The sequence below is a fragment of the Orbicella franksi genome, chromosome 3, assembly GCF_964199315.1.
Source record: "Orbicella franksi chromosome 3, jaOrbFran1.1, whole genome shotgun sequence".
NCBI lineage: Eukaryota > Metazoa > Cnidaria > Anthozoa > Scleractinia > Merulinidae > Orbicella > Orbicella franksi.
This window is the reverse complement of record NC_138147.1, coordinates 31,010,414-31,034,181: the sequence shown is the minus strand read 5'-3', so window position 1 is coordinate 31,034,181 and position 23,768 is coordinate 31,010,414. Positions and strand designations below refer to the sequence as shown.

At 38.0% G+C, this 23,768-nt stretch overlaps 1 protein-coding gene and 1 long non-coding RNA gene across 4 annotated transcripts in view; one reads left to right on the top strand and one right to left on the bottom strand.

Annotated features, from left to right (window-relative positions):
* The first annotated feature begins 147 nt into the window (after positions 1 to 147).
* On the top strand, positions 148 to 5,486 carry LOC145482002 (uncharacterized). 2 transcript variants are annotated; one of them, XM_081460587.1, is made up of 2 exons: positions 148 to 273; positions 5,056 to 5,486. In XM_081460587.1, exons 1-2 carry the CDS (start codon positions 148 to 150, stop codon positions 5,242 to 5,244), a joined length of 315 nt encoding a protein of 104 aa, XP_081316713.1. In that variant the 3' UTR covers positions 5,245 to 5,486. The 2 variants fall into 2 exon arrangements, with proteins under 2 accessions (XP_081316713.1, XP_081316714.1); XM_081460588.1 differs by lacking the exon at positions 148 to 273 and adding an exon at positions 3,501 to 3,624 and having other exon boundaries at positions 5,056 to 5,475.
* Positions 5,487 to 20,342: 14,856 nt separating this feature from the next.
* LOC145482004 (uncharacterized) overlaps positions 20,343 to 23,768 on the bottom strand; it is a 4,295-nt gene continuing 869 nt past the window's right edge. Inside the window, exons 1-2 of one of the 2 annotated variants that reach the window (XR_014048706.1) lie at positions 21,748 to 21,924; positions 20,343 to 21,453 (exon numbers count right to left, since the gene is read on the bottom strand). This is a non-coding gene — a long non-coding RNA (uncharacterized LOC145482004). Of the gene's footprint in view, positions 21,454 to 21,747; positions 21,925 to 23,768 lie in introns of those variants that run through there. The other variant, XR_014048705.1, reaches the window with a different exon arrangement.

Here is a 23,768-nt window from a genome sequence, read left to right as displayed (position 1 = left end):
TCAGATAACTGGCAATGTTCGGTAAATTAGTGGTTATGCTTATCAATTAATAATGATGTTTATGATTAATTGGAGTCAGTAGATGTGTATATAATCATAACCCTGCTTTATTACTTATATATTGGCATTGACAAACTGTGTTTAAAGATGAACACACTGAAATCTTTGGTGATTCTATCGCTTGTTCTGGCTGTAGCCACTGGAGAGAGGGAAAAAAGAGGCCTGAGCAATTGGTGCCGCGCTTTTGGCTGTCCTCCAGACAGTGCCTTTAAGGTTTGTGCAAAAACTAAACGTTTTAACCGTGGAAATTGAAAACTAAATCCTTGCGATTTGTCTCTATCCAGTCGTACTAAGGAAACAGCTTATAGTTTGTTTCTGGTATCTGCGAAGTTTCCTCGTATCGGGAGTTCAAAATCAATCTGAAAATAAGTGAAGAATTGGTGCAGACACAGCAGGAAACAGTTGGCTTTACTGCCCAGCAAGTAAATATTGCGTCGATATAAATTGAATGATATGTGGTCCGAACACTTTCTGTACTGTCATGATCTCGGTTTTCTAATTTATTATTTATTTCACACTTTGCGTTATGATCGTTGATATCAATTGAATCCGTAAAAACTGAAGAATGATTGAAGAAGACAAAAACAAAATTAGTTCTGCTTTCGAAAATCCTTTAAGTTAGAAATTTAGTGAAACACGGCGACTGCACTATTCTATCAAAGGTCTCGTGATGTTTTTCACAAAACAACTTTGAATGCAACTCAACCGAAGCATATCACGGTTTTTTTGTTATAAAAAAGTTTTTTAAAATTACTGTTTTAACTTCCGTTTCACATAGCATGAAGATATCAGTTTAGGAACCAAGTAACTCTATCAAATAAAATGTCAAAATTTTGACTTGAAAATCTTATATTTAACTCTTAGTTAGGGGCTATAAGTTTTTTTCTTTGCGAAAGCGTCGAATCGACTGTTGGCCGAGGGTAGAATATTGTCAAGGAAAAATGTTAAATTTCGGTTTTCATTTTTGATATACCAGAAGCGCACTTGGAGATCAATCAAAGCAGTTCTTTTGACCTCTGTGTAAACCAATCCTGCTGTGATAACTGTAAAATCCTTTACTGCTTCAAATTTGGTAACTGAACTTTAATACGATATGGTAACACTAGAGAGCTGACGTCACGGTTGCTGTAGTGCGGTTTGGGTCCAACGACAGAAATCAGCGTGGATAATTACGTTAGGTACTTCAATGTTTACAAGAACAAACCTGAATAAGATTGTTTATTCGAGTTCATATTTTTACAGAACAGAGGTGGTTCTTTCAACAAAGACTTCCGAGGAATTCCTCAAACATTTCAATCTCCAAGGGACATCTTCACTACACGGGATAAGAAGGAATCCGTGATAGACCACGGAAAGAGTGCTTCAAACTACAGATACGAAGAAATGAGGGATTACTTAAAAGAACTGTCGGAATGAAAGCAAAAAAAAAAAAAAAGAAGAAGAAGAAGCTACAACTTTTAGGAATAAATTTAAACTGAAATTAGCCAGCCTTGAAACTTGCAGTAACTAGTGTATAGCAATTCAACCAGCTCTAGCGATGTAAAGACTCCATTTGTTGTTTACAATTGAGGTAACAATTAAGTGCAAAAATGTTGCCGAAGCTTAAATAATAAACACACACTAAGAAACTGTTTTATCATAAAGTATTTGCCCGTGTCAGTACTTGTTCTAAGTTTTTTTCACAGCTGAAATTTCACCCCATCGCCAGCCAAGAATGAACAAAATGTTGCCCTTCTTTTCAATACACCTGCTATGCTCTAACCTTGTAGCTATTCCACAGCGATTGGTGGTAAACAGCTGACAAAAGAGGTTCCATTAGTTTTTATCCAAAATTGCTCCACGGTTTCTCTAAGTGCTCAAAGCTAAGAGCTTTATATATAGCAAATAATGGTTCATCGCCTCCAGGTACCGCTCTATCCATCTTGTTACTAATGTACAAAGCACTTTCATGTGAAGTAATTAAGATAAATGTATGCGATATAAAGCATGCATTTGGCTAATTTATACGCTGTGGGTGGGCTCACGCCCGGAGTCTCAACACGGGAGCGAGAACTGCATGCAGTCCGTCTTCTCGACCCAATTTTCTTAGCCGATTTAGCTCTCCGTAGAAGCTCTTGGTGGTAGAATTCATGCAGAGAAATGAAGTTTAAATGATAACTGATTAGAGGCTTTTTCTCTCAAATACATGGATCGTGCATTTGAGTGAATGTTATTTGTATACCAGTTGTGTGTGCACTCAATCGGATTGCTAGAGAACCGTTAATAATCCATTTCATTAAAACAATACGACAGCAGAGTTAATAATTAAAATCAGTCAACCAGGCCAAGGTCTTTTCAGTCAATATCTCATTAGCCTTACAAATTTGCTTTGAATCGTACTTGGAGAATTTCGAGCCACAGTCTTTTGTAAACGGACTTCTCTCGGCCTAGGGCTGATAATTTATGGTGTTTTCTCCTCACAGCCGGATTCTATCACAGTTGGCTTCCAGCATCGAGTTAATTATTTCCCGCCGAAAACTCAACATGAAGATTACAGACCACGTTATTAGTTAGAAACAGCTTCAGACTCATGTCTGTGTATATGTTTATCGAAGTATTTATTACAACAAGCAGACCACAGAATATTATACGGCTCCTTTCCATTAGATCGCCATTACCTAACCTCCACTCTTAAAATTTTCTTAGAAGTTCGAAGTTAATGGTGCAGCTAGTAAAAAACGCTTTGCTGCCGACGTTTAGTCTATTTCAATACTGACAGGGACTCAATATCGGCATTGCGTGAATGCAGCGCACTTGTCGCATGCTTTGAACTGGATTTAAGAACATTTACCACGATTTTAGAACCAACCTAATCACTCATTTAAAAAACACATCAGTAACCGCAGAGGGCATCGATCGCTTGGAGAGGAGCGTCTATTTCAAATTGTTTTGTAAATACACAAATAGCGTTAGAGACCTCTTCCACAGCTGGCAAGTAAATAATTATTTTCTTTTATAATACAATATCTTCAGTTTTCCAAACCGCAGTGCTAAATGGGAACCATGTCATTTTCTCGCTCTGTATTCAGCTATTGAATCCAGATTAGTCAATCTCACGCTTCGTTGCACTCTTTTTTTTTACCAGAACTAACTATTTAGTTAACTTTAAGGAAATGCCTGACATGTTTTATCGCGCAAAAGGAACAAAGATGCGCAAGTTTTCAAGGAAGTTCGTCATCTCGTGGCAATTTAACAGATAACGATTCATCATTTCATATACAGTTACTGGCGATCCCCCAACTGATTGAGGAACAATAAGGTAGATATTTACCACCAGCGCTAATTTGTTCGTGATACATTTTGTAATATTTGGCAAAAATAGAGTTTTCGTTCATTAATTAGCAATGATCGTGCAGTTTATAGGAGTTATATACGTCTTATAACTCAGTGTTATTCACGCTCTTGCTGACGAACGGTTAAAAAATGAACTCGTTGAGGCCTCTGATATTTTTGTGTCTTTTCCTAGCTGTAGCCGCATTGCCAAAACCCAGATGTGGAACATGGGGACGTGCCTACGGCTGCAGGGTTTGTCCAGAAATTTCTTCCCAATTAATTACATTTTTAACATTAATTCGTAACAGTCTTTTAGAGTCTTGTTAAGAAAGCACCACTCCGCACGGAAGAAAAACTTGTTTTTTCCTCAAAGTGCTGGCTTATGTTTGCTGTTTCCTATTCAACTTGTCCTTGTATTATGAGGCAGACGTCGGCGTTGAAATCGAATTTTGCGTTATGTGACGAACGAAAATGTTTTTTCCGTGTTTATATCGAGCTAAAGAAAGTTTGCGAGCATTCGAAAAAATTGTGGAAACAATGTCGCTTTTTCTACTTCTTAATTACAAAAATGACATGCTGAACTTTTCATCGTTAGCGTTGAGTTACCGAACTTCAGTTGCCATCTGTCATTTTTATTTATCTCCACACAGGTACCTTTTAACTTTGCCAGCCTAGCGCTATGCGTTACAGGTGTCAAAAGTGAATCTCGTAAATGGCCTCGCTCAGCATGGGTCTCTCTGTAGCTCAGTAGTTGGAGTGCAGGATTAGTATCCGAGGACTCAATGGGTTTGAATCCCGTCGGGGTCTCAGTTACTTCCTTTGGCCCACGCTCATCACATCCTAGATATTCCATCTCTCGTATTTTCGAAACTTTTTGACAATTTCGAAATGATTTCAAAAATAATTTCTTAAACTCATTAATAATTCATCAAATTAAAACAAAGAAAATCACTTTGGATACCCGGTCTTAATTAACATAGATTTTGACGATTTTACTTTTCCGTTTACTCGTTAGTTTTTGTTTCCATTGAGAAGACATATCAAACACTCGAGACAGTGTTTCATCGGCTATCCAAACACCTCGAATTTCGTCAAAAATACTCCGCTGCGCGTCGCATTTTCAACTCTCTTCACGGTGTTTGGATATCCCAATGAAACAGGGTCTCTCGTGTAGTTAAGATCACTCAGTAGTTAAGTTATGGCACGCTACCTTGTGTAGAGAATATGATTGAGCAACGGCTGATGACAAGCGCTTAGATCAAGTTGAACAAGACAAATTTTCTCAAAGAGATGGGCAAAAATATTGCGTGGATTATACCTTAATTAGGTAAAGAAGAAGACAGTGAAACGAGCTAAAGCAGAATCAACAAGATATCTGAGAATATATATATTTTTTTCGATTCTCACGACGAGTAGCTTACGCTGGCAAGATTTTCTTTTGCTTATGCGCATGCACCGCTCAGACTTTTAAACAACCAAGAAATATGAGTCATCGACAACTGAAACATCACACTACGTTACATCATCTTGAAATCTGCCACGAGGAGACCAATACTAGTAAGTCTATTAAAGGAGAACACTGAATTGGGGAAACATGTTAAGCTGAGCGTGCTAAAAAAGAAGTAAGGCTTGTTCAGTTTTGTTTCTTTTCTTAGAGGCGCTTTATTTTATTTCACTTCACAGAACGGACGAGATCCCTCATTGAGCGAAAATGATTGGCAAAGATTTCCTGAAACATTTCAGGTTCCTTCAGCTCCAGCAGAGAAGGAGCAAGTGCAGAATGAGAAAGATTCCGAGCTGGAACATGGAAAGAATCCTCCTAGAGACGGGTACGAAAACATGAAGGCCTACTTACAAGACGTGTACCAATGAAAAAGCAGCAAAACCTCATGATTGGATGCTTTGAAACTGCTTTTAGAAGAACCACTAAAATACTGAACTTTGCAAGTCTAAGCGTAGATCACTGTTGCAACATAAGAATGTGTTTTGTTAGTTTCGTTAAGAAGTAGCCAGCAAATTACAAAGCAAGTAGAAGTAAAAATAACCTTCAAAACGAAATAAAACAACAAAAATTCTGCTCTTAGAATTCCTGTTTTTCATCAAATAAAAGTTAAACTATAAGCCAGGAAATAAAATGCAATTAACTTCTGATTTCCAAACCTTCGGAATAGCCCTTGAAGATGACGCCATTGTCTACCTGTTTTTAATTAGCGTAGAAATCAAAATCTTCCTCCACGGTATTTGCCAAAATCAACATTGTTTAATGATCGGCTCTAAGGATTCATTGCCGGCTACGAATGTACAGCAAAATACAAGGCGTTTTCAATTAGCGACCAAAAAATTTGAATTGGATTTCCGAACATTTCCAGACAGCATCATTCGGAATTCCGGACAAGAGGACTATGTCCATTGGCATTCCAAATTTTTAAAACGTTCTTACCAGGAATTTCAGTTCCATCTGATTTTTCCCCCGGATTTTCCGAAATTTCTGTTTGAACGTTCCCGGGCTCGGAATTGAAATTCAGCAGCGTTCTGATTTGTCCCAGAGATCCTCCCAGGAACTCTCCATACCATTCTCCAACCCCTTTCAAAACTTCCTGAATTTTTAGTTAAAACGAAAAATCCAATATCGTATTGCTTCTGCATTCTAGCCTACAATCCTGGAACTGATTCATAAAGGAAAAACAGAAAAGAAATATCCTATCAGTCCTTGTGAATAATATCCAAAGCTTGTCTGATTTGCATCTTTTCATCATTATCTGCCAAAGTCAGATCACCTCAATTTGTGGCATGCAAAAATTACACAAACAGAAAGCTTTTTGTTTATGGTTCAGTACTCTCATTGAATATCACGGCGATTTTGCTGCAATGCCAAGATTGTGTTTGGAGAAATTCCGTTAGATGGCTATAGGGGAATCTTTGTTTACAATATTTGCCTCGTTAGTATAAGCGATACAGTTTCTGATGGAGCTACAAAAACAGAAGTTCTGAACATTAAAAAAGCACAGCATTATTATCTGTCCCCAAGGGATTTGAGCCCGATGTATTGTATACTTTTTGCACGACGCAGATTTAAAAGCTCGGCTTTGTACAAACAATGTATGAGCTTATTAGCGCTTTCGCCACCCATAAATTTTGCAGTTTTTGAAAGCTAATTTCTCCGAATATTACACTCAAAGAGCCAAAGATCTCACCAGTTACTAAGTTTTACAAGCTCTTTAAATTTTTGTAGTCAGTTTGTGTCTAGCGTGACGCCTTCTATAGGCAAAATCGTATGTTAAGGAGGAAATATATAAACAATGACGTCAGGAAAGATTCTCCTATGGGAAGTGTCCCTAAGACGCTAACATAAATATATTTCGTTCCTTGTTAAAAGGAGAGCAAACTGTCACATGATTAGTTTTCAGTGATTTCTCCAAGACACAAGGGCATTACAAGGTTTGAAATTCTACCCAGCCTTTTTTTATTATTTTGAGATTAAACTATCGGGCAACTCAAATATCTCCAGTACAAGACAAGACCAATATATTTAAGTTTCTATCGATGCAACTATTTTTTTCTGGGTTCTTAATTATTGAAGGTCATAGTGCCCCTTTTAGAAATTCAATTAACTCAGCGTTCATGCCAAAAAGAAGGAATGAATTAGTTCACTTTCGAAACTTTGATTTCATTCTTTTTTTTTTTTTTTTTTTTTTTTTTTTATTCAAGCTTGAACTCTTCAAATGAAGGTTCCAATGTTCAAATTGAAGCTCTATTAAAAAACCGGAAGTTGATTGGTTTAAAAATCACGTCATCGTGCACCAGACATATGAGATTTGACAGGTAAATTTCATAGGCTTCACATGCTTCACATGATAATTCTTGCAAAAATGAAAATTCCAAAGGTAATCGACCTTTTGTGCACGTTTCTATTCGCCACTCTCTTTTTCATGGCATCCTCAGATAAAATATATTATCTTATTTCTAATTGAACTATAATTTGTGTCTCACGATGTTTCCCATACTCACCAGAATCTGCTAAATGTTCTCGCGCCGACTGATTCGTGTTTGCATCTCCATCCTAAATTTAAGGAAGCTCAGAAATGGCAGTTTGAGTTATTTTAGCCACGTACAAAGTTACATTAAAATTGAAGGAAACCTGAAAATAGTGGCATAGTTTACACTTACATAGAAAAACACCACCAGATAATAATAAACCATAAAGCAACAAGGATGGTTAGGATGGAGAAGGTTAACACGGATTTCAAACGACGAACTTGAATAATTTATGGTAAACTTTTCAAGATGACGTAGCGCCTAGCTCCAATAGACATTTGAAGCTTTCACTGAGAAAAACGAAACTCCAAACTTTGTTCACTGGGAGAAACAATTCTCCTGGTTTGACTGTGTCTACCAAGAGGACATTAAAAACCCGCTATATGAGCTAGATCTTACACTTTTCCAAGCTAACCTAAAAGAGTCTTAAATTTTTCAATAAATTTTGCGTCTCCTGATGCTGACGCCAAGGTGTGCCGGCTCAACAACTCGTCCATATGGGTGTGGGTTTTTTTCTTACGTGTAAGAAGTCCATGTAATTAAGTCGAAAAAGTAAGACAACATTGTAAACAAATACACACCCTTCTCTATAATCAGTCGAGGCGATTAACTGTGTATAGTACACTAATATCACATTTCATGCTGAGATATTCTGCCCAGTTTGATGTTGTTATAAAAAACGACGTATTTCTATCTTTTCTTATTAAGACCTTTAAAGTTCAAAAGGTTTTGACATCATGGATGATTAAAAGACAAACTTTAGGCTGTAGGATTTTACATGCAGGCTTTCGTTGCATCTTATGACTTGGAAGAGCTAGAACATTTGTGTTGTTCCTGCCTTGATAATGCGCCATCTTGAAGATAGCTTCTGGTTGTTTCCTGAAAACGTAGCGATGTTTTCGAGATTCGATTTTCCTTTGTATGTAAAGCCCACTCGGACGCGCAACATTGCACGAGCAATACCAATCGAACGTACTCGATGCCAAGTATGAAGATATTATCGTCCGTTTCCAAGGGTGATGTCTAAACCGCTACTCATTATCGTTATCAGATATCACCATCATATGAGTTTCGTTTCTTCTAAATTGGTGGACGCCAAAGTAATACAGACTGCAATTATTACAGCAATGTTTTCATGCAATGTTAATCGATGGCCACCACATACCAAGAAGTTCAGAAGTTTTGCAATGTATGAAATGAAACTCGAAACATCTTTTTCAATTAATTTTGAAGAAAAATTCTTTGAAGATCATACCTATTTAGCTGATTCTGTGGTGAGAAAGTGAGAACTTTAGCAAAGCCAAATAACTTGTGTTAAGTTAAAATTGGAAGTCTATTAAAATTTTAGGAATACATAATTCTCCGGTTCAGTGATCGAGACCAATCTATTCAGTTCCGCCGAAATTAAACTAAGTGAGAAACGGGGGTTTAAAACACCCATTCAGTGATATGAAGGCAAACATGTCTCGTCGTTTGGTCCAAATCGGTGTTCTCCATTTCTAGTCAATAAGACGTTTAAGAGGATTTTGATATCATTTTAATTTGCTATCTACAGTAGACACGTTTTCGATTTCATTTGAATAATAACTGAATAATTACGTGGGCGTTGACTATAATAACGTAAGTCTCTATTCATAATTGTAATCAAAATCGATGGAACTTTTTTTCTTCCATGAATTTCTGTGGGTGAAGGTTTTGGACCTTAATACAGTAACATAACGTTTATATCTACTTATCTTTTCATTTAATTTGTTTCACCCCTCGCAAGGCCAAACCAGAAAGCTTCTGATAAAATAACGATTAATAATTTATGTCCAGAAACGGTCCTTTTGGCAAAACGCAGTAATTTAACCGTGAAAAGAAACCCAACGGTAATTTTAAATGGAAATGATGTAAGCTTGGTGGAATAGTAGAATGTTCGATACCCCTGAGAAAAGTGTTTAAGTATTATAATTAATTCCTCGAATTCACATTAGGAAATTTGACGCCTCTAAGATGAGTATTAAAAATTATATTTGTTCATGCTCTACCTCGTTCGAGCCAAGGCGTAATGAGCGAGTTATGAGGTATTCCGCGGTAAGTAATTGCAGCAATCAGCGAAAAAACGAGTCTACGCTCGTAAATTAATAATGATGTTTGAGTTTAATCGTAGTTATATAGCTAGGTGGCATAACTCACGGTGTTGTTCGTGATCAGAGGGCATTGTCGCAGTTATTGAGCCGTTGAAAATGAATGCAATTCTATCTGTGGTGATTCTCTCCGTAACTCTGATTGTGGTCAACGCGCAAAATTGCGGCTGGGGAGCTCCATACGGCGGCTGTAAGTTGAAGGTTTGTACTGAAATCCATTTCCACTTGATTTCAGACTGACGGTTATTTTGTTGGCAATTTCTTATAAGTAACACAGAAGTAAGAAAGCATTTCCATAATTCTGTTCTCATCTTCTTAGTCATGTCGTTGGTCTCAGCGCAAAATATATTCTATAAATCTTCGTTCTGAATGGTATCTTATTCTGGCCTAGGCAAGTATAAACGTTGAGATTGTAACGAAGTCAACGACATAAAGGCTAATATAAAAATACTAGGAAGAAAAATGAACCCTCGTTCATGTTATTTTGACTTCAAGAATCTCATTTGTTTTCAGTTGTGTTGTGTTGATGCTTATTTTCGATGGTTTATAGCGAGGTCAACCTAAGACTGAAAATAAAGCTATTGATTCTCTCTTCTACAACTACTTGCAGAGGTAGTCGAGACATCCTACCTTAACGAGAGACAAATCTTCACCGCGCTATCGCAAGTAAACTTTACCCTCTCCTCCCCTTTCCAATGTTGCTAGCTAAACAATATCACGAACAAAACTTAGCTGAACAACATCGAATGGCATCTTATGCTGGGGAGGGGGTGGGGTAATTGTTATTCTGTGACAAATTTGTTATTTGCCGTCCTATCAATTACGTAAAGCCACTTTTTGCACATCTGGTTGTAACGCTTGCAGGTACGTTGCTGTCACGGCTGTCATCGCTCCTCAAATATTTTTATGCGTATTCTTATCTTGGTGCTGAAAACCAAGCTTAACAGGAAGATAGATAACGGTCTCTGAATGATATCTTGCGTTTCTTCAATCTAAACGAAATGACCGTTGTAAGGATTGAACTGAAGAACTGTTTTCGCCGTCAAGGAAATGTATGTCCGTATAAAATTAGGCGTTTTAAAACGTGACCTTTATTCATAAATAACTTAAGTTTAAATAATAGTTCGGGTAAGAACTACTATGAACGCAATAGACAATGTCAGTAACATGCAAAAGGTTCTATGGTTTTAATCTAATCATGTCAAAAAATGCGAGCCAATGTCACTAAGTATACTATGTATTTCGATTTTCAACTTAATCGCATCTACAACAATTTTCTCGATCTTGATTGGTTCTCCGCGTGCTTGTTTGTAATAGTAACTGGGCGGAGTGGAAATCAATTCAGGGAGTAATCGGGCCAGTAATTTCAAAATTGGACGAGCGCGTAGCGAGAACTATTTTGAGGGAGAAAGTGATTAGTGCCTTCCATAACTAAAGGAGGTGCGCGTAATTAACGTGCGAATGGAGAAGGTATCCAGTTACTGGGAACGATTACGTGACAAATAGGCGCCTGGAAAACCAATGACGGTCGAGAATTTTGTTATAACTACGATAAGTCAGGTAATCGGTGGGCGATCACGTCGCTGTCCAATTACAGGTATCCAGTTTCGGTTTCTTGTGGCTGGATTTCTGTAATTGAATACCTTCGCCATTCGCATGTCAACTACGTGAGCTTCCTTCTTAATGTTCGGTGCAGTTTTTGACAACTTATGAAAAGCACTACTGAATTTTTCGCTCAAAAGAAGTTTTCAAAAGACTCCTTGATCTCAAAATTGATATGATTAATTAGTAATTGGAATTCGTGTCGTACAATTAGGGGGAAAATCGTGCTCGGAGTTTCTAATTGGCCTCGCCCTCCGCGCTCGTCCGATTTTGAAATTACTCACCCGATTACTCCCTGAGTTGTACTCCACTCGGTTCAATTGCTATTAGTAATTCCAAGTATCTCAGAACACATGTAAGTTATTAGTGTTGGCGTTTTCTCCTCGTTGTGATAGACCAGTTTTCACTTGACTGCCGAAATTAATTTGTGTTTGGTTTGGTTTTGCATTTACGCTGCGCGATTGGCTTAATAAAACTCGCGCCTTTTTTTCATCCAATCAGAAGTAAAACTCGTTCGCACGCGTTTTCCCGCGCTTCGCCTCAAAAACATGCATCTGCTGCTAATTTTGATTGGTTCACAGGATTGTCTGTGTTCTTTGAGGAGGGCCAGAGTGATTACTTTGGTTTTGGTTTTAAGACACTCAATTGAACAAATTGGAGAATCTCCAAATTTGCCACCCTGGAGACCAAAATTGAATGGGATGTGAGGGTATTTAACCACAGACAAAGAAATTCTTTTGTATACTAGCGGGAAACTGTTCAGATAGTTTAAAGGAAGTCAATCACGGCATTTTGAGTTATTTTGGTCTTGTACATAATTACCTTTAAATAAAATGAAACCTAAAAATATTAGTTTACTAAGACAGGAAAATCCCGAAGTCATAATTTCAATAAACCATAAAGGAACAAGGATGGTTACGGATGGAGAAGATTAACACGGAATACAAACGACGAATTTTGGCTTAACTTTTCATGATGCGAAACCGTGACGTAGTTACTTTAACTACAGAACTAAATGAGACTTTTTTTTTTCCTCAGGCCAAGCATTCATCCATGGACGGAAGAGAGTCGAGATCAGGAGCCCCAGGTACACTTCCGGAGCCAGTTTACCGTGAAATTCCAGAGGACAATACTATTACAAGGAATAAGATGGCCTTCAAGTTGAAGAACAAAAAGAGTTTGTCCAAATACCGATGGCGAGGGCGCTAATACTTTCTTGGAGGACTTGCACCGGTAAAAAAAGGAAACTGGGGAATATGGACAGTTTAGATTTTAAAATTAATGCTGATAGAGCTTATCTTTGTACGGTTTGAAAGTAGTGGATAAATAACTTGGTGCTTACGATAAGTAATTATGCATAGAAATTGAGAAATTTAAAAATACGACTAGAAACAGAGGAGAGGATGCAAAGGTATTCTTAGATGACTTGTCGATACTTTTTCTCCGCTTCTTCTTCACTAAACAATGTAGAGAAATTGAATGTTAATTATTGTAATAATCTTTAATTTTTAAAAGTAGAGCTCATACATTTGTACTGCTTACGATCAGTAGAGCGCATGTAACTAGATCTATTAAAGTTTACAGTAAAAAAAGATATAGTGTATCTCTGAAGCTTTCACCACTCATCTTTAAAATCCAAAGTTGCTCTCTGTTCTTCGTGATTTTTTTCGAGACTAAAATGGCCAATTCCCTCTGTGAGACGGCCTGCAGAGAATCATGGTAGTTGTATTCGGTAGCGTAGGAGCTTTCTTAAGCTTGTAATTCTATTTGTCGTCATATGCATTGCAGCAGCTGTTATTGTTTTGGAGCTAGGGGACATTGTTTCTGTCGTTTGTTCCATTGTCCCGTTAGAGGGTCCCTAGCCATTCATAAGAGACCTAACGAGAGCTGCAACATCAGTGAACTGTTGTATTCATCAAAAGAGACATTTAGTCCAAGATGATACACAAAAATACCAGTATTCCCTGCAGGCGCATCTCCTCCCGGTGAGGGTCGCCAATTTCAAAAGATCGAGGATACTCGTCTTCTCGCTTAAGGGTATTAATCAAAGCTTCTGGTCTCACTTAGGGTGTTGATGGCGAAACGCCACTATTTTTTAGCTGTAAAAGTATCTTTTAGCGTGCACTCGAAAAAATAGTAGTAAAACAAACGCTCTTATTTCCGCCTTTAGACCCGATGTCCGCTGCTCTCTCGAGTCCAGTCTTTCGGCGTAAAGCTCGAGCCACGCCTAAATTGATCTCCCTTGGGAGATAAATTCAAATTTTTCGACGAGCATTCCCGACCTTGTATGTCATAGTTCCTCCCCCTCCCATGGCATCTCATACAGGGAATTGGCCATTGCTTTTTAAGACCGACGTTTCGGCAGGATTGATTTCAGAAACTGGAAAAAAAAAAACACTAAGTCAGTGTGCGGAAAGATTCTTCTTTTTTTGTAACCACTCCTTAAGGCATTTCATGACAGTTCATCAAAATGACGAAAATTATGCAGCAAAATGTAGCCAAACGACACATTAGGAACATTGCATAAATGCGATACATCAACGTCGTCACTGTATCTGACCATCAGTGGAACTACTTTGAGTCAGATGTGAGTACCAAAGGATTCCATAGTCAAGGGACAGCTGCGTGTTGCGTCTCCGAACTGCTAGTGTCCAACATAAGTTTGCCGGTATACGGGATGAGAATGAAAATGGAGACGGGATGTGGGATGACAAAGATTTTCGGTATTGGCGGGATACGGTATAAAAAAAAAACACTTTGGAGGGATAGGGATTTTCTCATTTGATCTGGGCGAAATGGCCGGATTGAGCTAAAATAGTGGCGGGATGCGGGGTCTAACAAGTCTATGGCAGACTCACAACTGTTGGAGTTGTATTATAACAGCCTTGATTAGTTATAAGTAATGTTACCGTTGAAATGATTTATTAGAGAGATTCATTAAACAAACCAAATAGGCAAAGTCAACGAGGGCATTGCTAATCAAAAGGTTTAATAAGCATCACAAAGATTCTGGAGGTGCGTTATTTGTAACTCTTGGTGAATTTATTCAATTTGCATTTATCTGCAAAACAGCAACGGGAAATGGCCAAATTCTGCTGCTTATCTTTTGAAAGCATAAAACACGACCGGTTCGTGATTGGTGTGTAACTAAACGTTGTCTTTACGTGTTATACTAGAGCGAGATTTTACAATGATATGTACTCCCTGTTTACATCTGGATAATTGCAAGGTTCATAGGTAGAGTATAAATTCATTCATAACTAGAACTTGTGATTGGCGTCTCAGTCATTACTTAATTAAGGTGGTTTACTACAGTTCTGAGAAAGACAAACAAGCCAGCTTTTAACTCTTTTGTAAAATGTTCCCAAATGTTCTTTTTTTTTTTTACTGTTTCCTTAAGTCTTAGCCATCATATGCGCACTTGAACAACACAATATAACACGATATACAGGTTGGTTTTCACAAGCGCAAGGCCGACATACGCAGAAGAAGTGAGAGGTTGATAATAAATGTCATTTGTTCGGACATTTTCCTGACAAAAGATGCAACTTAACGGCACCTTACTACATCTACCTATGATCCTCATGTCTATACTTGTGCGCTAGTGAAAACCGAACTAAGGCCGAGTGCTTAAGGAAAGACTGGACACTTGTAGTTTCAGTGACATTTTTCTGAAAATCGTCTTTTTAATTAACTTTATCGGGAATGAAGTTAAAAAACAAAACAAAACGAAAACAAAAAAAGAGGAAATCCCGAACGATCTTACCTCAAAAATAAGCAATACCAGTTAATGCTACGCACTTTTTTTCACAAGTATTTGCCAGAAAATTTCCCATGTTATATCTAAATAGTTTCATTCAAGAGAAAACTCTTGTTTCATTGCATCTTTTAACAACTTGAAAAATTTGATCGCTATGCATATGCTATTCCTATGAGCTTTCGGGAATTGCTATATTTGTCCAGTCTCCTGTCTTCTACCAATGATCTTTTTTCTTCTTGCCTCGGTAGAAAAGTCCTCAGTAAACGAAGATGATTCACAGGTCGTCTTCTCGGGACCGATCAACCTCGTTCCCAGGGTCTCTCATCTTACCGCCCCCTGGAGCGAGCGAAGAGAGACCCTGGTTGGGTCTGGTCACGTGCCTCCAAGAATCTGGGAGATGACAATTAAATTATTGAAGGGATGGGCGGCCTAGTAGGAATTTTGTCTATACTTAGCCTACGGGAGTTCGGGAAGTGTTGTCACCAAAGTAAACCAAGAACGATATGATGTTCTGCGGCAATGTCCGGCGGTAATATTCTCCAAACGCCAAGGAAAACTTATCCATCATCTGATAGCGGAAACCCATGTCGCTGATTGTTGCCTGGTTCAGTGAAGGACGTTACATATTGTAAAAATCTCCTCACGAAGGCGAATGGAGAATTACACACCGCAGCCGTGGCTGTGTATGGAAGATGTTTGGCTCATCTTTACCTCAGAATGAAGTGTAGGTCTTGTTACCGGCGATTAAATAATTCTAGAGAATTAAGGGCCTTTTAAATGATCACTGAAAGCCAAAGTCACTTCGAAAGGAGCGAAAGGGTGAAAAGATTTATTGAAGTTTCACCGCGCCGTCGGTGCCCCGAACTTTGCCGAGCGCGAAGGATTTAAATACAGCGAACTCGTCGCGGTATACATTTCGCCGTCGTTGCTGATAAAATGGATTTATCTTCGAACGAAACGAGGCTAGAAAAAGAAAAATATAATTTTTATTGTGTCATTAATAAATTATTGTACGTGACACCAACGGTTCGAGAGAATTGTGCACATTTTCATTTAATTCTCGATCTCTCGACCTTTCTTTGCTTCAAGCGTGTTTCTGAGGGGTATTTTTTGTGCCGTGTTATTAGAAGAAATGGAAATCATAAGTAGAGCGGAGTCGTTTGATTATGTTACAGCATATTTTTAGAGGTCGTAGGTCCGCATGGTTTCCGCTGTTAACTGCACGTCGCTTCTCAGAGTTTGACACCTCTGTCATTTGCCATGCCGTGCTTATACTTTGTTTAGTTTCGTTTCTATTGCAAGATATGTTTTAAGGCTCTAAGTATTGGTTCTCCAGGGACAAAGATTAAAATATTCCGTGAACATATTGCTTACTTGCATTCTATATTGTGACGCCGCAGGTGACGCCGGGCCCGGCTATTTGATTAGAACTGTTTGCAAGCACAGTGCGTTGCACGAATATCATACTTATCTTCGTCCAGCTTTTCTTCAGAGACTGCCGTAGCTTTACTTTGAGAAAGCTATACGTTTTCCTAGAGACGTTCTTATGTTTTTTTTTGCATCAATTTGATCGAGTGCATTCAAAGGAGAAACAACAATTACTACGGGATGAAATTGCGCTGCTCGACGTCCACAGTTGAAATATGAATGACTTTCCATAAATCCAGTGGGTAAGACGGCAACACTGAAAATCACGACCACTAAATTGCCTCGAGACAGACTTGCTTAACCTTTAGGTAAACGTTGGAACAGATATTATTCGAAATTTCAGCCTAAAAGCTAAGTATTGATAAACGCCGCGGGTAATGTGGCGGTCGCAGCGCGCGACAAAGCTCAACGCGACAAACTGCTGATTACAGAGGACCCCTCCCTGATGTTCTCAATTGTCAAAGTGGCACGTGACCAGACCCAACCAGGGTCTCTCTTCGCTCGCCCCAGGGGGCGGTAAGATGAGAGACCCTGGGAACGAGGTTGGGGATAATTGTTCGGTACAAGATGAGGATACAATCCGTGCTTATAATTTTAATTGCAATAAATTTACATAGTTGCGTTGCGGGAAAAATGGTTTTTCCTCCCATGGGCTTGTTGTTATTATTTGGGTGCATCCACCTTGAAGCCCTTTCAAAAGGACTATTACTCTAACGCCCTCCAAACAATCGCTTTTGAATTCGCTTTAATCAAACGAGGAGGTCTTTAGTTCGATCTTCATTTTCTCTTTACTTTAATTTATAACACGCAGTTGATTATTGCCTTTATTCTCATCAACTGTCTACTTGACAATGTATAGATCTTGTAAGGAGTAAATAGACGTTGATATCACTTTATTTGAAAATCAACAGGTGCTCTTTGTGAAACGCATATCTTAATTTTAATTTTCAGATAACTTCGTAACAAAAAGTCACACAACGCAATAAGTTTGTCTTGGCTTTGAATAACCATGTGCTTCACTTTTTTCGACCAAAAACCGAAACTTTCATGAATTTTTTTTCAAAGATAAGAGGTCAAGCGCGCGCTTTCGTAAACCTTCCATTTTTCCTTAAAAAAAAAATGTCGAGAGGGCAAGCAAAATTAAAACGTGTAAATAGCCTTTGTCACTGATCTTCCTGATTGACGGCCGTCCTACTCGCTCGCTCACTCGCTAGAACAACTTTGCAAAAAATGCCTGTTAATAGGTTAAGGCAGTCCATATCTTTTTGTCGCTAGCAATTGAAGGCAAAACAACTAGTTATTAAACTGATCGTTCGATAACTCAGTCTTACGGAAAGCAGCGAAAATTAGTTACATATCATCTAGTTACAGGTTTACATAAAGGATTCATTTTTTTAGCACTGAGTGACCGCAGAAAAAAAAAACCGGGTAAATTTGGCAAACTGTTTTATAAACCTGTCTCTTTCCGCAGTTGTATCTGAAAGCACAGCCCTACTGGGCTAACACTGAGTAGGGAACGGCGAACAAAAACACAAAAAGTAAAACTAAGACGGCAGACCGTAACTTCATCTTTTTCAGCCTCAGTTTCTTCTTTCAGAGATTCCTGAAATAAGAGCTAAATACTGACTTCTTTTCTAAACACAAATTTCGTGAAATTAGCGATTAATTAAAAATTTGTTCATTAAACTGTCATCTACGCCTTCACTCAATATGAATTATTCAATGCTAAATACCAGCTTGTTTCTTTCACAGGTGCACGCGAAGTCAGTTTATAATTAACGTATTTCCTCACTGTTTGAAATCAACGATGTTTAAATTATTTAGAAGCGTGGGTCGAGGACAGCGCTTGTCAAAACTGCTTTTGTTGGAAAGTAAACTGATTAAGGTCGAGTTAATTTACAACGTACGTGTGGAAAACTAACACAAGAAGCGAGAAACCGTCAATTGTAGGGCATCAATTTTTCTCTCCATTCCTCTCGCATTACATATTACGGTGTAAGAAATATTTTCAATACTATAAGAGTTTTTACTTCAACTGGGAGATAAATAAGTGACACATGAATTTCAGTTTTCAGAACAGTCAAAGGAGAGATTTTTCTAAGAAAGCAATGGCTTCCAATCAAATACAATGCTAGAATATAAACTAGAGGTTAGTAATATTCAAACGCAAGTGTGCTTTTTTTCTCCTGAAAAGAGAGAACGCCTTTCTACTTGACTCGCTTCAGCCAAGACAAAACCGACGCCCACAACTGGTGTTTACTCCGCTTCAACGACTTAAACAGTGTCTTCAAAACGAACGCGCCGGCTGATCATCAAACGGAGTAAAGTTTTCAACGTTTCTAGAATCAAATCAATCAAACGATCGCCAGATGTCAAATGAAAGCGTGTAATAGATAATTAAAAAGTCGAAAATTTAACATTTATGCTCGTGAGTTTCCAAAGGCATTTTTTTTTCGAACTGTTCTGCGCAAAGTTTTAAGAACAAGAGTCGGAATATTTATTCACTTTCAAGTCCAACTTTCAAATTAAAATTAATATCACTAATGTCACCAAATTAACTGACGAGGCGTCTTGCGAAATAATGAACACGGCTTAAAACAATCATTTGCCGCCTACTTATCATCAATATACGTCGCTAGCATCTTTATTATATGTCACACTGAATTTTTGATGATGCTGCTTTCAGCCCCATTCTAATCTTCGTTTCGCAGGTGTATTAAGTTACGAACTCGACGAAAATAGGATAGGCAAACCCCGTCGTCATGAGATTGTTGCGTTTGCCTAAGAATGTATCAACTGCAACTTCTATATGAAACCTCCAGGCAAAAGCGCAGTTCAAATGTGAAGCGAGTTTTTAAATTAAACCCTGTCAGGAGGCAAAAGTAACAGCAAAGCATGTTTAAAGAATTTTCACTGCCAGAAAATGTACAAGATTTAGAGATGAAACCACATCAGTCTTAGCTGGTTTTTTACGCGGGTCCTCTATCCTGGTCGAATTGGAATTTGGAGATGTTGGTTTCTGTGGAGGGAGGAAAACCGGAGAACCCGGAGAAAAACCCTCGGAGCAAGGCGAGAACAAGCTATTAACTCAACTCACATATGACACCCGGCCGGAATCGAATCCGAGCCACATTGGTGAGAGGTGAGCGCTCTCACCGCTGCACCTTCTCTGCTCCCCAAAGGTAAAATTTGAAAAGTCACGTTAAACAGTCACGACTGCTTCAAATTATTAGCGTGGGTGACTTGTCGGCATTACGAAAAAAAAAAACCGATGGTGATGTCAAATTTCGAGGAAATTAATGACATTCTTTCGCGGTGACACATAAGCGGAGCAAGATGATTTGTTTTCAAATTGCGATGGCAGTTTGACAATCAAACTTAATGGTGACATGTCAGCAGATATTTCAGTTAAGAAATCTTAAAATGAAAAAAATCGGAAAATGAGACATTATTATTTCAGTTATTTTTCCATTCTCAGAAAAATGTGTGGCAGTGTACAAAACAAAAGAAGATAGCTATGAAGTGCAAATGTATTGGAAATCGAAACATATGGAATATACGGCGATTGAATGGCTATGAATTATTCTGAAATTAATCTGCCATTCTGAGTCGCACAGTAGAGGCCTGGGCACTGTTAAATGACAGTGCACGCTGGGTTATAGCAGTAACACTTTATTGAAATATTCAAATTTATAATCCATCAAATAATTTTGCTCCCGCGCGATTGGTCTAAACACGTCACCTGACTTAATACGCCCCAGCTAAAACTGGGAATACCCGAGCGATATTTCCCAATTTTCAAAACTGTGCGTGTTGCCAAAAATATTTGATGGATAATATGATAAACACACTAGCCTCCATTTGGCTTGTGAAACGTTGTAATTGACAAAAATTGTTGGCTGTTTTGATGTAATATTAAAGGGAAATTGACTACCAATTTTTTTAAATTTTGAATCTTTTAAACCGGAGTCGCACAAAACGTATTCGATACATCATGCTCAAATTCCTTGGTACAGTTCAATAGAGCTATGCCCTTTCAACATTCAGAACTAGAGCAGAGAACAGCTAGCATGAAGACAAGAAAGAAAGCAAGGGGAAAAAATGCAAAATGCGAAACCCCGCACATGATTTCCATTAGATCTTTATTAAAGATCACCATCAGTGCTATTTACTTGAATTCTCTGTCATTTGTTACTACTAACTACTTATATATTAACCGAGAGTAAGGTCTTTACGGGAAAATCTCAAACCGAGACATTGCCGTATTGACCGAGCGATACGGCTAGGTCAGTACGGCAAGGCCGAGCTTTGAGATTTTCCCGTAAAAAGCGAACGTTCAAGGTTAATAAGTTGCTTATTATATGGCTTTTTGCTTTGGTTTTGCAGGCCCGTGATCGCCCCGTGTGCATTACGGGAGAATAATGCCCTACAATTGGCCAATCAGAGCGCGCGTTATACCGGCTACAAACACAAGCCATATAATAAATGGTGTTATCGCCACTTGAGGAAGTTGTAGACTTAAAGTATTTTAGTACACCGTATGTGAGGTCTGTTATATCCTCTTTTTTTTCAATAGGGAGTATTGTTTGCGGTCACTACTTTGGTAGAGGAGTTAAAGGGAATAAAAAGAATGCTCAGACGCTCTTGTTAGGTCCCACCCTCAGTCAGGCGGGGAGTTAAAAAATCGTAGTGATAAAAATAAACAACACCAAGGCCAATTGAATGCAACACTGATAATTAATTTTATTTACTTGGCAACTTACATGCTATTCACTGTATATCTAAAATATCTGCACTTTTGTGAGCTAACATGGCGGCGAAGTGAAAACTAAAGTAACAACTGTAATGATTTATGAATTAGTTACAAACGAAAAAAAATGCGGTACCAAGAAATTACTTAATCTGCTAGAAAACTTATAAGTAGTCTTCATTTAATATCTAAATATTTTTTCTTTTCTTGGATTTTTAGTCGCCGTGTTATTCCCATGAGCCTTCAGGAGCTGCGATGTTGTCCAGTCGCCTTTTGTCTTTCATTACTTTTCCTTCCTCGGGCCTGGGACGGGAGTTTCTCAGCGTCCGTAGACGGTCTGCAAATCGATATCTTGGCAACGTTGCTTCGTCCTTCACCTATAATGACAATCACCAAACAATTGAAAATATAATCTTTGCCAAAGGAAAAAAATGGGAAAATTATAGCTTGCGCAAAAGGCTTGAAGCTTGAACTAGTATGTCTATCATAGCTTTTCAGGTTAGTTTGTCACAAAATGCAAAAAGATAATGCCTATTATTAAAAAAAAATTCAAAATAATGATGATAGTAGTTAGATGAAAACCAAACTCTTCCAAGTCAAACTGGTTTCTTTTAACTGATTTGGGTCGAGTCTCGTGTTTAGAGATTTAGAAATTAGTTAGCTTTACAAACCTGTCTTTTTCCACAAGCGTAGTTAAACGGACAACCCCATGATGACTGAGTTGAGAAGGGAATGGCAAGCATGAAGACAAGGAAGAAAGCCAACGCAATCTGTGAATTCATTGTGTTATCGGTCCAAGCTACGAACTTTGCTCAGTCTTGTTTCTAGGCTTGCTGTATGTTTCAAGTGCAAGATTAACCCTCTCCATTTATACACACAAAATGTCACACATTCATAAATAAGTCACAAGGTCATGTCGTTAATTACTGCTCGTTCATTTGTGATAATGTTTGCATGTTTTAGAGCTTTTTGTCGTTTAATAACATGTTCATTAATTTAGTAATTGAAGCACAAGCTTCTAATCGGTCAGCCAGTGGAGTTGGTTCTTTTTCTCTAGCACCCACAAAGAAACACCTTTTAGCAACATATGGCTGTTTTATTTTTGGAATGCAATTAATCTCTGGTACTACTTAACTGCTTTTCAGTTAAATTATCTATTACCCAACATCCAATATCCAATGTGGGTTTTTGATGCATCAAAGCGCGCCTTTCTTTCTGGAACAGGTCTATTCAAAGGCACTCGAGAACTTCCTCCTCAATTCTAGTACGAACCCAACCCACGTATATTACCACCGATATTTTAATGGACAATATATCTTCTTGATTCAATTTACTTTTCAGTTTGAAAACTTCCCCTAGGGAGATATTGGACCGAATTCACGAAAAATGCTATTTGACTGAAGACACCCACTCAGACCCGGCCGTTTGTGACATCTTGGACTGCCGATAGGTGACATATAGAATTTACATTCGAACTCTGTGTTGAGTTGTGTGAAAAGAAAGCAAGGTTACAAGCCTTCCAGATCACATATAATAGTCTACTGAAGCCTTCAATCAAATTCATTGGGCGATATATTTTGCGACGAGAAATTTACTATTTTTATATTTCGTAAAGCCGACTCATTTGACCTGTTCTATGTTCTGTGAATTTCCATGTGAAACAAATTTGCATATTTATATTTTAAGTAATGAATAACGTGATGTTTGTAAGTGATCGAAATAAACACAAAATAAGAGTATTTGTGGGTAATTACACCACTTCATCCTGACTCCAAGAGTTTTTTGAAAAGTTGAATTTAGCAGATAACATTCGTTTTTTCAACAGGAAGTCATATTGTAGTGTGCTTAGTACTTTCGGAGGGGAAGTTATTTCTGAGTATCGCTTCCACAACCGTGGAATTTTAGCGCTACTTTCGTACTTTATTGTAATGCGAAAAAGAGAAAGAAGGAAAAAAGGAGAAATGTTGTCATAAGACTTGGCCAAATTTTTAATATTGCGTGTGCATTTTGTGTACTTATATCGTACGTATAACCTCCTCAAATCCTCAATGAAACAAAAGGTATCGTAGACACGTGGTTATAGTTATATTAACACTTGGTTATAGTTTTGTTAAGTTTTTCTTGGAAATGAATTAAATTAGATTCTCTTAACTGGCGGTTAAACAGCACGTGTTGAGCAGATGGACTGCCTCCGGAGGCCTTTATTAATGAATAATGAATGAAGTCTCATTAGTATTTGCAATGATTCTTACGTTTAAATTGAATATTTTGTAATAAGGTTCCAAATACCTCAAATGTTGGTAAAAAAAAAGTAGCTTTCAAGAAAATATATCGCGATACATATATACACGCTCAAAAAAAAACCTATGCCTGCTGTTTCCTGTTTTGTTTTCAAACAGTCTTGTAAAAGTTGTTTGACCCAAGCCTCTAAATAATTAATTTTAGCCTCCCATCTTGCGAAGGAACTAGATATTATTTTACTTAATTCTCCATGGTAATGAAAACAAGCGCTTCATCAAAATTAATAAACTGGCCAATAAACGTTAAAAGGCTTTAAAATACGCACACATCATTTTCGGCTTTCAAACCCGCAAGACAGCCGGTGTAGTTAATCCAGAAAGATCGCTTACTTATTCATGACATTTTGTGTGTATGATAAAAGGAGGGTATTTCTCTTGCATTTTCAATGAAA

Excerpts from the sequence above, each read along its gene's own strand:
- LOC145482002 (XM_081460587.1), top strand. The coding sequence starts at position 148 with ATGAACACACTGAAATCTTTGGTGATTCTATCGCTTGTTCTGGCTGTA. Across the intron at positions 274-5,055 it reads CTCCAGACAGTGCCTTTAAG|AACGGACGAGATCCCTCATT; the intron begins GTTTGTGCAAAA and ends TTCACTTCACAG.